The sequence below is a fragment of the Muscardinus avellanarius genome (assembly GCF_963383645.1).
Source record: "Muscardinus avellanarius genome assembly, chromosome: 7".
In the NCBI taxonomy this organism is placed as follows: Eukaryota; Metazoa; Chordata; class Mammalia; order Rodentia; family Gliridae; genus Muscardinus; species Muscardinus avellanarius.
Window position 1 is genome coordinate 33,295,138 of NC_137793.1, and position 17,442 is coordinate 33,312,579.

At 43.4% G+C, this 17,442-nt stretch overlaps 1 protein-coding gene and 1 pseudogene across 2 annotated transcripts; one reads left to right on the plus strand and one right to left on the minus strand.

Annotated features, from left to right (window-relative positions):
• Window positions 1-4,931: 4,931 nt before the first annotated feature.
• Window positions 4,932-16,828, minus strand: RBM22 (RNA binding motif protein 22; the record flags this gene model as incomplete). The annotated part of the gene is made up of 11 exons (XM_080699572.1): window positions 4,932-5,062; window positions 6,097-6,228; window positions 6,411-6,499; window positions 7,987-8,151; window positions 10,174-10,374; window positions 11,779-11,951; window positions 12,114-12,214; window positions 13,640-13,772; window positions 14,520-14,549; window positions 16,305-16,358; window positions 16,775-16,828. The coding sequence occupies 11 exons, from the start codon at window positions 16,826-16,828 to the stop codon at window positions 4,932-4,934; spliced, it is 1,263 nt and encodes a 420-aa protein (XP_080555698.1).
• LOC308265541 (small ribosomal subunit protein RACK1-like) lies at window positions 9,182-10,058 on the plus strand (annotated as a pseudogene). Its single transcript has one exon. The product of its transcript is annotated as a small ribosomal subunit protein RACK1-like (transcript).
• Window positions 16,829-17,442: the final 614 nt, after the last annotated feature.

The following is a 17,442-nucleotide window of genomic DNA, read 5'->3' on the forward strand; positions in this document are numbered from 1 at the left end:
TCCACACCCATGCTTCTGCTCATCCCTAGTCCAGCAGTTTACACTCCCTGGAGGACAGTGTGTTCTCTACCAGCCTACTTAGATATCCACCTACCCATGGGTATCTCTGATAATTAGAAAGTTTTTCCTTTTACTGAGATGCAGTGGTCTTCTAGTCATTCTCTAAATATTTACTAAGTACCTATTGTGTGCTAGACAGTGCCAGGCCTCATGGAGGAAAAATGGGGGGAAGGTCACAGATTTGCAAAGTAGTAAGTCACTTTGGTTTTCACTAAAGCATGCTGGTTGACAACTAAGGAACAAGGAGGCTCCTGACCCTGAGTCTGGAGAGGGATTACAGAAGCTTCCCAGAGGGTTCGAAGGGGACCTCCGGGAGGGGATGAGAGGCCATCAAGGAATAGGCCGTGATAGGAGGGCATTCTTGGCAGATGCAGCAGTGTGTGCAGAGGTAGATGCAGCAGTGTGTGCAGAGGTGGGAGAGCAGCTTGGTGCAGGGTGTTGTGGGGAAGGTGTGCTAGGGGTCAGTGGGGGTCAAGGGCCTTTACTGAGATAATGGGGGTTCCTGGTGATGAGTCTTGCTGGGTGCTGTGGTGGTACAGGGGAGAGGAGTCAGGACATCTATAAGGGGGAAGGACTGGAATGGGGGCATGGCTGTGGAGAGCAAAAGAAGTGGTCACCTTACAAGTCAGGTCCCATGTGGGCTTTGATAAGGACTCTTTCTTCCCCCTTCTATTCTGAGCAGGTCCCTTAGTCCAAGGGATGATGTTGGTGGTAGTGGTGGTAGCTGCTTTTTAAAGAATGCCTGAGTGCTGGGGCTGGCAGTAGGTTCTCTACATATCCCATTCCTAGCTCAGTACAGCCTGAGGGAAAGATATGTTTGTAAGCACTGTATAGATGTCAATGTTCAAGCCCAAAAGAAGGAAATGACTTGTTCAGGGGCAGTGTCAAAATGGCATCTCAGATGGGCATGGGGGAGCATGCCTGTAATCCTAGTACTTAGGCCGAGACAGGAGAATCACAGGTTTGAGGCCAGTTTCAGCTAAGTTTCGTGAGATCCTAAACAAATTAGCAAGAACCTATTTAATAAAATAAAAAAGGGCTGGAGGTATTGCTTGGAGGTAGAACGCCCCTTGGTTCAATATCCAGTGCCTTTCTCTTCCCCCCAAAAGAACTGATCAGGGGATGTCTCTTGTCACTGCACTGGGTGGCCAAGCCATTACCCACTCTGGAATCGCTCTGATCATGGTGCCTGCCCTGGAGTTCAGAGGTCCAGAGTAGAGACTGGGCACCTGATTGGAGGGGAGAGGGTCTAATTCTGCCACTGCAAGCTGTGTGCACTCAGTTCCAGAAGGGAGCCTGGGCGGGAAGGGGGAAGACTCCTGCACCCCAAAGTGGATTCGAATTCCTTTCTTCTTCTGTTCATGTGACTTACTGGTGTAAAAAGCACAGTGTTTATTGTAAAAATAAAAATTAAAAAAAGTAAAATGTGGAAATATCTGCCCCACACAGCTCTTAAGCATTTTACACACCTTCCTTCCTTGTGATTCTGGGCTCTGTTCCTGCATACCAGGGTAACCACTGCTAAGTTTTGTCTAGAATTACAAAATGCTGTGAATGAATCTACACATGTATATAGATGCACAGGTACACAGGTATGCCTTAAGACTATGTGTGTTGTTCATTCAACACGTAAAATTTGGGTCCTGAAGCTATAACTAACCTTCTATTTAATTTGAGGGACCCAACAAGTCCTCCATGTACAACTCTCACTTTTGTGTTTTTTTGTTTTTTATGTAAATAAAAAGGACCAATAGCGAAAACATTGAGAAACCTGACAATTAGACATTAGCAACATTGGCTATGAACTAACTACAGTTACATGCAGCCACATGGATACAGCTCAGAAGCAGTGGTAAGCAAGAAACAGCAAATAAATACATGTTTACTGATACAAGAAAATGTTTAAGATCAAAGTCAGAATAGTAACTTGGAGGACCCAAGGGTGTGAGAGACTCATAATACCACCTCTGGAGAACTGGAAATTTTCTATTTTTAGCTTTGAATGATTGTTACATAGATGCTCACTCAAAAATAATTGTTAGTTGCACATCTGTGTTTTACACACTTTTCTGTATTTTACCAAAACAATACCTTATTTTAAAAATTTTGATTAGACATACCTGAAAAAATTAATGAACTAAAGGTACCCATAATGTATCACAAAGGTAAATAGATAGAAAACATGAAAAAGAAGTTAAAAGATATGAAGAATAAAATGAAAATGCTCAAAATAGCAGCACTTTCAAGCCGGGCGTGGTGGCGCATGCTTGTAATCCCCACGTTTGGGAGGCGGAGACAGAAGCATCGCACAGGTTCGAAGCCAGCCGTGCTGGCTTAGGAGACTCTGTTTCCAAATAAAAATATAAAAAATAGGTCTGGGAATGTAGCCCAGAGGTAGAACCCCAGTGCCACCAAAACAAAAAACAAAACAAAACAAGCAGCATTTTCTAGCAATGATGAAAAATCACCTTGCGGGACTGTGACAGTTCATCTTGGTTGTCAACTTGATTGAGGGGTGGCTGGCGACTTGGTCAAGCACAGTTCTGAGTGCCTATGGGGGTTTCCAGAGAACACTGGTGTGTAGGTGAGTGGGTTAAGTGGAAAAGGCCCACCCCGAGTATGGGCTGAGGGTCCAGACAGAATTAAAAGCAGATGGGGAAACAGGCTGTCTTACCCTGGCTCTCCAAGTGGGTCAGTGTCCATCCCAGAAGTACACAGTGTAAGTAAAAGTGACATAGAATTGGCTTCAAGAAAAGTGAATTTAGAAGCCAGGTGTGGTGGCGCATGCTTGTAATCCCAGCATTCGGGAGGATGAGACAGGAGGATCACAGTTCGTGGACAGCCTCAGCTACTTAGTGAGGCCCTTTGCAACTCAGTGAGAGCCTGTTTCAAAATAAAGAATAAAAATACAGGGCTGGGGGTATGGCTTGGAGGTATAATGCCCCCTGGGTTCTATTCCCAGTACTATCAAAGCTCCCCCTTACCAACCACCACATGCCAGGCTGCAGGCTAAGTGCACTCTGCGTTATTATTTCAACCTCACAATTAACTTTTGACATAAGTACTCAAAAGACCTGGGCCTTTTTACTATTACTAAATAAGACAAGACAGCAAAAGCAAGATCGAAAAACTTCACATAAATATGTAACTTGTTCCTAACTTCCACTGACTTAAAGTTCAGTTAACAAGCAGGGAGTGGTGACACAGGCTTGTAATCCCAGCATTCGGGAGGCTGAGACCAGAGGTTCGCGGTTTGTGGACAGCCTCAGCTATTTAGTAAGACCCTGTTTCAAATTAAAGAATAAAAACTAGGGCAGGGAATGTAGCTCGGAGGTCGAATGCCCCTGGGTTCCATACCCAGACCCACAAAGAAAAAAAAAAAAAAAAGTTTAGTTACCAAAAGGTAAAGAAAATAGGACTATAAAGCCAGGCGTGGTGGCGCACACTTGCAATCCCTGTGCTTGGGAGGCGGAAACAGGAGGATCACGCAGGTTCAAAGCCAGCCCCGCTGGCTTAAGAGACCATTTCCCCAAAAATATATAAAATAGGTCTGGGAGTGTAGCCCGGAGATAGAAGGGTTTCCAGGAACCCCAGTACTACCCCCCAAAAAAAAAAAAAAAAAAATATATATATATATATATATATGACTATAGAAATAAGTCAATAAACCCAGTGTGGTGGTGCATGCCTATAATCCTAGTACTTGAGAGGTTGAGACAGGAGGATCTTAGGTTTGAGGCCAGCCTCAGCTTAGTGAGGCCCTCAGGAACTTAAGGACATCCTGTTTCAAAAAAAATAAATAAATAAATAAAAGGTTAGGGGTGTAGCTCAAAGATAAGAGCCCCCTTGGGTTCAATCCCACTTTAAAAAAAATATAGCCAAATTTGGAAAATTGACCCATTTTAATTATTTAAAAACAATACAACACAACATCAAATCTCCCTTACCATCTACATTTCAGTTATACCCAAACATTCTAAGACCAAAGATAGCCCCAGCCAGAAGCAGGGGACCACGATGAGACACTGAAGACACACAGAGGTGAATGCTGAAGGTCAGGGTTCCAGCGGCCGGTCACAAGTCTTCCATTCAAACACTTCCAACACTTTTCCTTTCAGTTTGTTCAAGCAACTGTTTTATAGGAAGTTCTTTAAAATAATTTCATCTCAGACGCCAGGTTTCTTCAATGATACATAGGTCCATAAAATTTGTTTCCATTTGACAGGAATAAAAAGTAATTTCTATCTTTGTCCTTTTTTTTTGGTGGCATAGAGAAGTTAAACTATCAGTCAGATTCCGTTAGTAATAAATGAAGAAAAAGAGAGAAAAGAACAGATCTGGGCTGTGCTGGGTGCTGGTTTCTGCTTGTCTCTTTGAGTGTGACTTCAAAAAGAGTTAAATCACACTTAACACAACTGCGATGATTAGCGTTATTTTTTTTTAAGATGCTAAAAAAGAAAATAACCAATAGACATAAAAATGGTCAAAAGGATTTTTTTTTGCTGCAAGTCAATTTTTGCCTCCCCCAAAAGATACAAAATAAACATATAATTGGGATGGTAACTCCATTGGCTATTCCAATTCACCCATCTGCTTGTCCCCGACATGGATTCAAGTGGGACAGCATTAGGTTTTCTTAGCAATGTTACAGTAGTAACCAGTGTGTTCATGGCAGTGTATCTGAAAGTCCACTGATCCTCTCAATACAGGTAGAGAAGCATAGCTGTGGTTCTTTCTGACTGCCCACATCTGAACACATTCAGCTACCATGGAAACTACAAAAGAAGAAAAAATATATTTATTCCAAGATTCATTTACTGGGATTTTAAAGCGCCCTTTCTTCCACAAAAGCCCAGAGTGAGGATAATGTGCTAGGGGCTGCTGTGTTTTCCGGCATGAGCTCCCATCCTCTGAGGATCCTGAGAAGGATAGTGGATTGGTCCTGGAGCTCTCATGAAAGGAGGGGGTGGTCCCATTGGGTGGAACATGTGTGGCCCAAAACCTGCACATGGGAGAGAATAAACGTATTAGGCTTGTAGTTCCCTTCACCTTTCAAACTTCTGAATCTTTTAAAGATCAAAACCACATACAAATAAATCAAGGCTGACACAGGCTTAGGTAAATGTCACTCCATAGGACCTGCTTAGGAATATCTACTTGCATTATTTCCTTGGTTTAACACCTTTCCCCTCAGTCCAAAACACTCTATAGGACTTAAGGCATCTGCTAGGCCATCATCTGAGCCTCTGCTATATATCAAACATGCCAAACCCCACCAGACAAGACTCATTCAAGATGTGGGACGTGAGGAAGAAATAAGGCCAATGGCAGGACCCTGTCCCCATTACACTCAATGCTTGAGACCAGGAGGGAGGGTGTCAGGAACCAGACACTTTTCAAAGATACAAGCTCATAGCCACCAGAGAACTGGGCTCCTGTGATTTCCTTACACTGTTCACACTGTCACTGGCATTTCTCTAGAGCAATGTTTCAGTAGTAACCAGTGCCAGTTTTCAAAGTGCTTATTAATACCACCAATAAGATAAAGAACATGAGCCCAAATGTAGCTCAATTACATGATCAGTATACTGTTCAATCCTCTGACAGTTTTTTTTCTTGGTGACAAGATTTTTTAAGGGAGGAAGTGGTTCATCAATTTACATCCTGGTACAAGCTCAGTAGCTTGTAGAAAGGTAATAAACAATTTTAAGACATCTGTCCACAGCCTACCTCTTGAGCAGTAGTGCTCTAGGGCATCAGTTAGGACTTAATCTAGAACAGGGGGGGCAAACTGATGGTAGATCACTACAATCCACTGTCTCCTGGACTGAGTACATGTATACTCAGATCTTGAGAAAACTGATGCCTTGGCAGGGCAGGAAAAAGGTGGACTATCAAGAATCGCAACCTGTCAGTTCTACCTGTAGACTTCTACACGGCAAACCCAAAGGATTTAACTGCCTTAGATATGGGGGTGAAGTGTAGGACTTTATTTCGCAAGGACTTCTCTGGGCTAAGAAGGAAGGACGAAGTTACCTGGGGGTGGGGGTGGGGCGATCCCAGGGGGCGGAGGCAGGGCGATGTTCACTACGGCTGGAGGACCACTTGGGGGCAGGTTGAAGTAGTTTGCAGAAGCTTCTTCTTCTGCTGCAGGAGGAGGAGGAAGTGCTGGAGGACAGAAAATAGCCAACATTCAGAGAGGACAACTGGCAGCACTCTTTCTACCACTTTTAAATCCCGAAGGCGGTCTGGGGGAAAGGAGCTGCTGTGGAAACCACAGATGGGTCTCTTCCACTGAGGGACATCAGGGAAGACTGAGCTTCCGTGGCCAGCCAGAAGCCTGCACTCACCTCCTGGCAGTCCTGGGACTGGCTCCAGCTTGATCCCAGAGTCTGTGGTCCCATCCTTTTCTTTTTCTTTGCCTCTGGCTGCCTGGGATCTGGGAGAGACACATATACAGGACATTGACACTTTGTCCCACTTCCCATGCCTGTACTTGTCACAGTCCAAAGACCTGGGTTCAAAACTTGCAATAACTACTGTCAGTATTATAAGAATCAACGTGTGTTTGGCACAGTGCTTAACACGAAGCGCTCCATAAAGAAGCTGCTGCCATTACCTACCTGGTTCTAAGCTGGAAGCATGTTCCCTCTTTGAACTTAAAATTTAGGGCATTTCGCCGGGCATGGTGGCGCATGCTTGTAATCCCAGTCCTTGGGAGGCTGAGATAGGAGAATCATGCAGGTTCGAAGCCAGCCTCAGCTACTTAGTGAGACCCTGTCTCCAAATAAAATGGGAGTGTAGCCCAGAGGTAGAAAGCCCCTGGGTTCTACCCCCAGTACCCCCCTCCCCAACAAAATAAATAAATAAAGTAAAATTTAGGGCATTTCACCTGTGTGCCTCTTATGCAATTACCAGGTCTCTCTTATGCAATCATCACTTTCAAACTTAAAATAGCTATTCTTCTGTTTTACCTTCTCCCCCACACATCACCCTCTGAGGGCAGAATCTAGGTCTAATTTCATTGAAAATCCTCGAATTCACCTTTTATGTCTATCAGTTTGGATTTAAAGTATCCCTCAGAAGCTGGGTGAGGTGGCTCACACCTGTCATTCCAGCACCCTGAAGGCTGAGACAGAAGGATTGCTGGTTCGTGGCCAGTTTCAGCAACTTAGTAAGGCCCCTCTGTAACTTAGTGACTCCCTATTTCAAAATAAAATAAAAATAAATAAATAAATAAATAAATAGGGATGGAGGTGTAGCTCAGAGGTAGAATGCCTGGATTCAATCCCAAGTCAGTCAGTCAGTCAGTCAGTCAGTCAGTCTGTCTCTCTCTCACACATGCACGCACACATGCACACACACACACTCCCCCAGACCTCAGGTGGTAGAGAAGGCACTCTGGTTGGAGGCAGGGCTTGGTTGCTGGGGAAGGGTCCCTGGGGGTGTGGCCGTGTAGTATGTGTCCCTGCCACCTAGTTGTAGCTGCAGCACATCTCTCTGACCCTTTAGCTTTGTTCCCCATGATGCCACCCTAAGGACCTGCAGCTCTGGCCCTGAAATGGACTATGACCTCTAGAAACTACAAATACATGTGCAAATAAATCCTCCTTCTTTAAGTTTTGCATATCAGGTGTTTGGGTCAGAGCAGAGCAAGAAAGCTGACTGTAACAATGTCCTACCATTACACTTGGCATCCAGTAGCTGGTCATAAAAACATAAATTTCCAAAGAGCAAAATCCTGACTACATTTCCTGAGCAGGATTCCTTCAACATGCAAAGGAATTAAATATCAGATTGAGAATGATGTTTTCATGGTCTTTCTAAAGAGTCTATTGATTCAAGCCTGCTTATTTCCTATTCTCCAGATAGTGAAAGTTTCTTAAAAATCTCAATTAAGATATTTAAAGAAAGTTTGATGCTTACCTTCCCCACTTCACGTTGAGTCTGCGGCCATTGACAATCAACTTATTAAACGACTTCTCAGCAGCCACTTCTGCAGCTTGCCTGGTGGCGAACTGGATGAAAGCACACTGCTGTCTCTGCACAACAGTGATTGTCCGGATCTCTCCGAACTGGTAGAAATGATTTCTGAAAGGATACAAGCAGAAAGAGATGAGTTAATAACAAAGACATGCCAAGAAGTATGAAAATGGATTATGACCTCTTTCTGACTCACCACTAGCAGGCAGGCCCCATGGCTACATTAACTACGTGCAGGTATTTCCTCCCATATCTTTCCCTACTATAGGTGCTGCTTACTGAGTGATGGCAAAAAAATGAGTAAATAGGGTTCTCAACCATCTTAGGGTTTTTGCCATGGAGAGAAGAAGGCTTAAGTAGGTTTCTTAAAGATTCTAAGCCCTAGATAAGGCATTAGCTAACTATGGCTTTCATGGCCAATGAGCCAAAAGTGTTTTAAAAAATGTTTCAGTTTGAAAAAAAAAATGTAAGAAAGACTGTATGTGTCCCACAAAGCCTAAAATATTCACCCTCTAGCCTTTTACAGGAAATCTGTTAACCCCTGGGTATTGCCTAGCTCACCTAGGGTTTAGTGGAGACAGACTACCAAGGGCAGGTTATAAACTTACAGGAGTTTCTTCTCCACTTTATCTCTTTGGAAGAGGTAATTTCCATTACTAGCTGCCCAGATGTCTCATCTAGCCAAGCATAATAAAAGCCAAAAATAATACAAATTTATCAAATACATCTCTTTTAAAAAGTCAACAATTTAAGCCATAAGAATTTAAAATTACAAAGCTCTCCCTCCCCTACAAAGTTAATCATACTTGCACGTGTGCCATCCTTTAACAATTCTAACTGGCTATTAGGTTCCATGCAATTATTACTATATGGAAGGATGGGTAACACATTCCTAATGAACATTACCCTTCTAACATAAAGGACAACTTTATAAATATTTGAGTCAGTATGATACTAACTATAGACTGGCTAAGGAAAAATGGACTTAGTATAGATTTAACATGCTTGTCTATACTTTTGCAAATGAATTATTCTAAGGCAGTTCAAAGCAAAAAGAGGTAGAGGTGGCAGTACTAGTCTCTGCAAGCCATCCACTTCCATCTTAATCTCTGTGGTAACACCAATGCCAGCCGCCACCATGACTGAGCAAATGACCCCTTGTGGCACCCTCAAGGGCCACAAGACCCGAGTATCCCGGATTGCTACCAGCCTGCAGTTCCTGGACATGATACAGTCTGCCTCTTGAGATAAGACCATCATCATGTGGAAGTTAACCAGGGATGAAAACAGCCATGGCATCCCCCAGCATGCTCTGAGGAGTCACTCCCACTTTGTCAGTGATGTGGTCATCTCTCCATATGGCCAGTCTGCCCTCTCAGGCTCCTGCGATGAAACCCTATGCCTCTAGGACCTCATAATGGGCATCATCACGATGTGCTCAGTGTGCCCTTTTCCTCCAACAACCGGTAAATTGTCTCTGGATCCCTAGACAAAACCATAAAGTTATGGAATACTTTGGGTGTATGCAGATACACTGTCCAGCATGAGTCACTCAGAATGAGTGTCTTGTGTCTGCTTCTAATTCAACAGCAGTATCCCTATCATTGTCTCCTGTAGCTGGGAGAAGCCGGTAAAGGTATCGAACTTGACTAGCTGCAAGCGAACACCAATGACACTGGCTATCTGAATACTGTGATGCTTCTCCAGATAGATTCCTCTGTATTTTTGGAGGCAAGGATGGTCAGGCCATGCTGTGGGATCCCGATGAAGGGTAACCACATTTATACACTAGATGGTGGGACATCAACACCCTGTGCTTCAGCCCTGACCACTACTGCCTATGCACTGCCACAGGCCCCAGCATTAAGATTTGGAGGGCAAGATCACTGTAGGTGAACTGAAGCAGGATGCTGTCAGTACCAGCAACAAGGCTGAGCCACAGTGTACCTCCCTGGCCTGGTCTGCTGATGGCCAGACTGTTTGCTCGTCACATGGACAACTTGGTATGTGTATGACAGGTAACCAATGACACTTGTAGAGCTTTAGAAATTAAAGTAACTGGCTTTCTTTAAAAAAATAAAATAAAAAAAGAAAGAAAAAAAAGGAGTTCTTAAAATTATACCCACAAACCTGAGATCTGTCTCAGTAATGGTATCACCAAGACCACCAACATATAGTGTGGTGATAGTCTTATCTTCTGGTGGGTCCAGACGAGGCATTGTTGAAGCCCTTTTTAGAAGCTTATCTGCTACAGGGTCATTGATTCCATAATACCGGTCTTTAATATTCTGATCAGCAAGGGGGTCATCTGGATCTGTAGGCTTCTCATGTCTGCGATACAGAAAAGAACAATACATAAAGGTGACACAAAGGGAAGAAGTGCTGGTATCACTAATGGCAGCTAATATAATAAAGTAAAAAATATATACCCTGAAATAACTTTTAAACTAAAATCTGTTAACTATACCAAAACATAATTATCAAAACAGAGCTAGTGCCAGGGATTTATTGTATCACACACAGACTTCTCAGCCTCCTAAAATCCATGTAAAAGGCCAGTTAGGGTACAGGACTTTCCTTATAAAGAAATGCTTTTGAAGCTGGACATGGTGGTACACACATGTGATCCCAGCACTTGGGAGGCAAGATAGGAGGATCACAGGTTCAGGACAGGCCTCAGCAACTTAGTGAGACCCTCAACAACCTAGTGAGATGTTTTTACAGCTGAGCATATGGCTCAGAGGTAGAATATCTCTGGGTTCCATCCCCAGTAACCTCCCCCGCCGCAAACAAAACTGCTTTTGTCACAATCCACCCCCAAAAAGGACACACTCTTGGTCAACGGTCCTTAACATATTTGAGGTTTTCTAGTCCACTGATAATCTGAATAATGGACTAAGCCTCAGAAAAGAGGCCTGTATTTTTTTGGCGGGGGTTAGAGTAGGCGTAGAGTTAACCACTTCCAAGTTAAGAACTTCTAATCCATATGTTTAGCAGTTTTGACTGAAATATACAAACCTGTTAGAAGTCTGGCCTTGTTTTGACTTCAATTATACACTTCGATTTAAACCATTTATATGTTGACAGATTTACTTCTCAGCTGGGAACTTTTTTTTGTAGTCTTGGGGATGGAACCCAGGGGCTTTCTACCTCTGGGCTACACTCCCAGACCTATTTTATATTTTATTTGGAAACAAGGTCTCATGTAGCTAAGGCTGGCTTCAAACCTGTGCAATCCTCCTGTCTCAGCCTCCCAAGTGCAGGGATTACAAGCATGCGCCACCACGCCCAGCTCAGGGGGAACTTTTCTAAGGTCAGCACCTACATTCTATGGCATAGCAATTTAGTTTCCCAAGTCATAAGTAAAAACTACAATTTAATCAAGCTCTTTTAAATTTAATGGTTCCGTGAGATGAGACACACTAGTTACATGAACTTTAGATTTTAAAGTACAAGCTGGGGATGGTGGCGCATGTTTTTAATTCCAGTACTTGGGAGGCTGAGACAGGAGGACTGCAATTTTGAGGACAGCCTCAGCAAATAGTGAGACTCTCATTAACCTAGTGAGACCTTGTTACAAAAGTAAAATAGGGTAGGGGATGTAGCTCAGAAATAGAATGCCTCTGGGCTCAACCCCAGTACTACATAAAAAGTCCAAATAATTTAAGTTAGCATCTCCCACTTTTTTAGATGACTAATCATCTGAAAGTGAATAAAGTATGGCTCAGCCCTTGCCTGTATGGACATTCCTCTCCTCTCTTGCACTCTCCTTTCACCCAGAAGGAGCAAATGTGAGGCCGATTCCTTTTGTAGTAGGGTGTGGTCCGGGCCAATTTAAGTAGCATGTCACTGGTGGATGTGGCTTTCCCAAGCATGCCGACTGGCCGTGTTCCATCAGAGTTAGAAATCTACATACAGATGAAAAATGTACAGAAGGTCAATTTATTAGGATTTTTATTAAATATAAAACTACTTCAATTCCCCAGCACCATAAAAGCAAGCAAGAAACCAAGCCAACAAATACCTCTCTCTCCCCCAAAGACAAACTACATCAGAAAGTGCCAGCATACCTCTCTCTCCATGTTTTGCGTGTAGTACTCTTTGTTGACATCCGACTTTGGCATGTCATCTTTAAAAGACAATCCTGCATCACGAACCTGGATGGGCAGGCCTGGTACAAAGGAATGGAGAAAACCCCCTCAGATGTATTTAAAAACATCTCCATATTAAATATGCACACAGAATAAAAACACCCTTCCATTTTCTTCTTTCCTACTTTGTATCAAATTTCTTACTATATTTTTATTCAAATCTTTAGTACCATTAGGCTAATACTACTGCTCAGCATTCTAAACTGTCCAAATTCCCGAGCTGTCAAGCAAATGCTAGTAATCCTAGTATGCCCTTGGGAGGCTGAGGATGGTGCAAAGCCAGCTATGGCAATTTAGCAGGACTCTCGGCAACCTAGTGAGACCCTGTTTCCAAACAAGAAATAAAATTGGGATGGGGGTACAGCTTGGAGGTAGAATCCCTTCTAGGTTCAAGCCTAGTATCAAAAAAAAATATATCCCTGAGCTGTCATGAAATGTGCTTAAGTATTTTAGAAAACATTTTAAATGAACAAACTTGGATAATAGTCAGATTTGACATGTAAATTAATAATGTGTCTAATTTTTACTATACTACAATTTATTTAAAATAAATGTAAAAGTGGTTTGTTTCTAGGTTGAGCAGTAACAGAGTAACAGTCATTTAAGGGTCACTGTGCTTCAGGACTAGAATTCTCCTTAACAAACACATAAACAGCATTAAACAATTAGTGGCCAGGAACTTAGCATATATACACTTATATTTTCCTTTTCCCTTTTACTACATAGAATTCCTTATTGGCATTTTTTTTTTTTTGCCTCAAAAACAAAGGCACCCACAGTTTAAATAGAAAAACAGCATTCCTAAAAGCAGATGCTTTGAAACAGTAAGCAATATGGTATTTTGGTATTAACAATACAGTTGAGACAAAAGTCAACACATAATTAGCCTATGAGCTTCCATTTGGAATTGTGGGAAAAAAGTTTAGGATCAGCTGGGCATGGTGGTGCATGCTCGTAATCCCAGTACTTGGGAGGCTGAGATAGTAGGATTGTAGGTTCACAGCCAGCCTCAGCTACTTAGTGAGGAAATTTAATGAGACCCTGTTTCAAAATAAAAACAAATAAAATAGGACCAGGAGTGTAGCCAAGAGGTAGAATGCTCCTGGGTTCAATCCCCAGTATACATACACACAAAAAAACTTAGGATAAAAAAAAGCCCAAGGCAAAGAAACTGCCTACAAAAGGATCAGTTCCTCTTACCTCAGCCTGACTACAGAGATGAAGGTATAGGTCAGTTCTGTTTACTTCCTAATCATTCCTTAAGTCCCTACTATTGTTCAGAAAGACTGCAGAGTGGCCCAATTATGATTCTCTTCCTGAGAAAAGCAGACCACAGCAGACATTCCAAAGTGGGATCAGAATCAGAGACAGAAGTGGGAGAGAGAAGACTGGTATATTGTTCAGGGCATCTGCACTTTCAGATCTACTGGACATGGCAAACATACCATACTCTAGGTCTAAGAGGCAGGTCTGACAAACATTCTTCAATTTACTGCAGGTTTGACATACTTCAGTCTTCTTGAAACGCATGCGAACCCCGGGGCACCATCGAAACACTGTGAATGGCCTGGCACAGATCTGAACACAAAGCAAGAGCCAGAGTATTAACAGTTCTCACCTGGACAATCAATCCAGGAGAATTAATAAAAATGGGTCTTTCAAAAAGGAACCCTGAATCTAGGGTTTAGAGAAGACCTGAGCAATCACCTAGTCTAAATGCCAGCTGGTGTTTCAATTTACAGTGTCTATTCCCAGTAGTATTTACATAATACAGAAGTGAAATAATTAAAAAAAAATCAGTCTTCCTACACTAGAGATAAGTAGCATTAAAAATTTAACCCTCTGGTTGGATATGTAGCTTAGCGGTAGAGCACTTGCCTAGCATGCATGAAGTCCCAAGTTATATCCCCCAAGTTATAACACACTGGAAACAAACAAAACAGATAAACCAACAGAAACCCAGACAAATAATATGATCCTTTATTTTTTTTGAGGGGAGAGGGTGGTGAAGATCATATAATCCTTTGAAAACCTTATAATAGTTATGATCTTCATCCTAAGCTAAAATGCTTACCTTTTACATACAACACTTAATATCAAACTCAGGATGTTCAATGACAATTGACCGGCAGCAAGTTACAAATCTGAGCGTTACAGGGGTCACTGTCTTCTTCTACACTAGTTACCAGCCAATTAATACATCTGTAATATAACTGAATTTTACTGGAGAACTTCAAAGCTTAGTAGAGGCTAACTTGGTAGAGAAAAAGGCAATAAGTAAACAAATATAAAGAAAAATCATTACTTATTAATAGACATACTTACTTTGCATTCTTTCCCATATTTTTCTTTGGTCTGAAATAGAAAAAAGAAAAAGAAAAATAAAGAGAGGAAATAATTGGAGTTACAGGAATAAAAAAGCCCAGATGTCTATTCTGTCCCTACATAAAACCCAAGAAATGAGTCACACAGTGGCACACGCCTGTAATCACAGTACTTGGGAAGCTAAGACAGGAGGATCACAAGTTCGAGGCTACCTTTAGCAACTGATGAAGACCCCCGGCAACTCAGCAAGAATATATTTCAAAATTAAAAAAAAGAGCTGGGCAGTGATGCACACTTGTAATCCCAGTACTTGGGAGGCTAAAACACAAGGATCTGGTTTGTGGCCAGCCATAGCTACTTAGTGAGGCCTTCTGCAACTTAGTGAAACCATGTTTCAAAATAAAGAATGAAAAATAGGGCTGGGGGTATAGCCCAGAGGTAGAATGCCCCTGGGTTCCATCCGAGACAGCAAAACATACTAATTAAAAAAGTGCTGGGTATGGTAGCACTTGCCTGTACTTGTGGTGGTGCACACTTGTAATCCAGCATTTGGGAGGCTGAGACTGGAGGATTGCAGTTAATGGTCAGCCTCAACTACTTAGTGAGGCCCTCTGCAATTTAGGGGAGACCCTGTTTCAAAATAAAGAATAAAAAATAGGGCAGGGGTTGTAGCTTGGAGGTTGAATGCCCCTGGGTTCCATCCCCAGACCAACCAACCAACCAACCAACAAACCAAAAACCAACAACAAACAAAAACCAACACTCGGGATATACCTTAGAGGCAGAATGCCCCTAGGTTCAAGTTCCAGTACCACCAAAAAAAAAAAAAAAAAAAGTGTGAATGCTCTTGGGTTTAATCCTCAGTGCCACAGACACATACATATAAAACATAAAATACATATATCCTGGCATCCTAAAGAGGGGAAAAACTAAAGTCATCTAAACTACTTTTTTTGGGGGATGGGTAAAGAATATAGTCTAAAAACACACTATGAATTATCCTTTCTCCAAGAGGCTATGGATCTAGTACCAGGTAACTGTCTTTCCACAACTCCAAACTTAGTTGGTGAACTTAGGTTTACTTCTGGCTCCTAGGAACTAATATTCCTAATGGTTTCCACATCCCTAAATCAGAGAGGATGCAGCCATGGCCAGTCACTTTTTACAAAGTTTGGTCTAAAAATAACTACTCTAAAACTGTGTTGATGCACTGTATAGAGTAAATGTTCTGTTACCATGAGGCAAAACATCTTGAACATATTGACATATCAGTATCTTTGAATAATCACCTGCAACAATTCCTAATCTAATCAGTGTTAAATGTTACTATTTTACCCTTATTTTTAAGGACAGGATGTATCTTACACTAAGAAGACAAGATACAGTGGCTGAAAGGCATATGCCTTAGGAGTCAGGGGCCAGTCTAATCTTGGTTTTCTTCCTAACTAGCTGAGGTCCCGCGAGTATGAACATCTGAATTTAAATCCCAGCTCCACTTCTTACCTGCAGTATGAAAAGCCAAACTCAGTATGTGGCCAACAGACTCACTTCTTAGATAAATGATCAACAATTATTAGCTATTACTATGACTCCTGCATTACAGGATCTTGCTGAATTCCTAAGTGCGAGAGTAGGGATGGCGGTCCTTTGCAAATCGTCCTATATTTTGAGTTAGTAAAAAAGCATCATGTTCTCTGATGTGTAAAGAGTAACACTTTACAGACAGTGTGCAAGTACCACAATATTGACAGAACAGTAACTCCGGTTTCACATGCGATCACTCACCATTCGGATATATGGGTTTTCTCCAAGACACGTCTGGCACAGAATGGGAAAGTCCTGGTGAAGAGTGGGCAATATGATTAAAAATAAAGCTCCGAAGACCCTGACACCTCAGTCGCACCCTTGGGGCGAGGGTGGGGGCGGGGAGCGAGAGAAGGGGAAAGGCAGGGCAGGAACCGGGGCCAGCGCGGGCCGGGTCGCGGAGGGGGCTCAGCCCGCACTTCCGGCGGGCGGGTCACGGGCTGGGAAAGGCTGGAGCGGGCAGGGGTGGGGAGGGGCTGGTCCCGGGCCCCTGTAAGCCCCCTCCCTCCAAGGCGCCGGAGGCCGCCCTCCAGCCTCCTGCTCCCGCCAGCTAGGCCGCGGCGCGGGCTCGGGTGCGGGGTGCCCTCGGCCGCGCCTGAGCCCCGGCCCCGCCGCCCGCGCGAGGCCCGGCTCGTCCCCTCCTGCCGTCCCCCGCCGGCGGACACACTCACCGCATCCTCCCAGTTCTGCCTGTTGTAGGTGTTGGAACCCAGAGAGGTCGCCATCTTGAGAGCGTCCGCAGGCTGCGGAAGCTTCCGAGTTAGGAAAGAGGACCGCCACAATCCCGTCAGGCCCCGTGCCTGGCGCCCGGCTTGTCGACGTCTTATTTACGCGTCTCGCGCCTCCCTCGGGGCGGGGCCGTGTGCGTCATGACGTCACGGCGCCAGCCCTGCGCTTCCCTAGGAGCTGGAGGGCTGGGCAACCTCTCTGCCTGTTCCTTCGGGTTTGTGTTGTCTACTTGGGCTGATAAGCCTCAAGTAGAGATGATTTATTTTTAAGTTGGGCGAAAAAAAAAAAAAAAGAAACAAATAATGATTGAAGGGCTGGGGCTAAAACGGCGTTAGCTACCACTAAGCTTTCATTGTGCCCCTCGCTGGGCGAGCGCCTTGCGGTGCCAGTCTCTAGGCATCCTCACAGTAACCTCTCTGTGGGGTTGCCAGATTCAGCTTACAGGAGTATGGAGCGTTTAGATCAATTGAATTTCAGATACACAACGAGTCATTTTTCAGTATAAATATGTTTGGGACAGACTTTGTACTGAAATAGGGTTTGTTGTTCATCAGAAATTCACATTTAGAACTGGGCGTGGTGGCGCACGATTGTAATCCCAGTGTTTTGG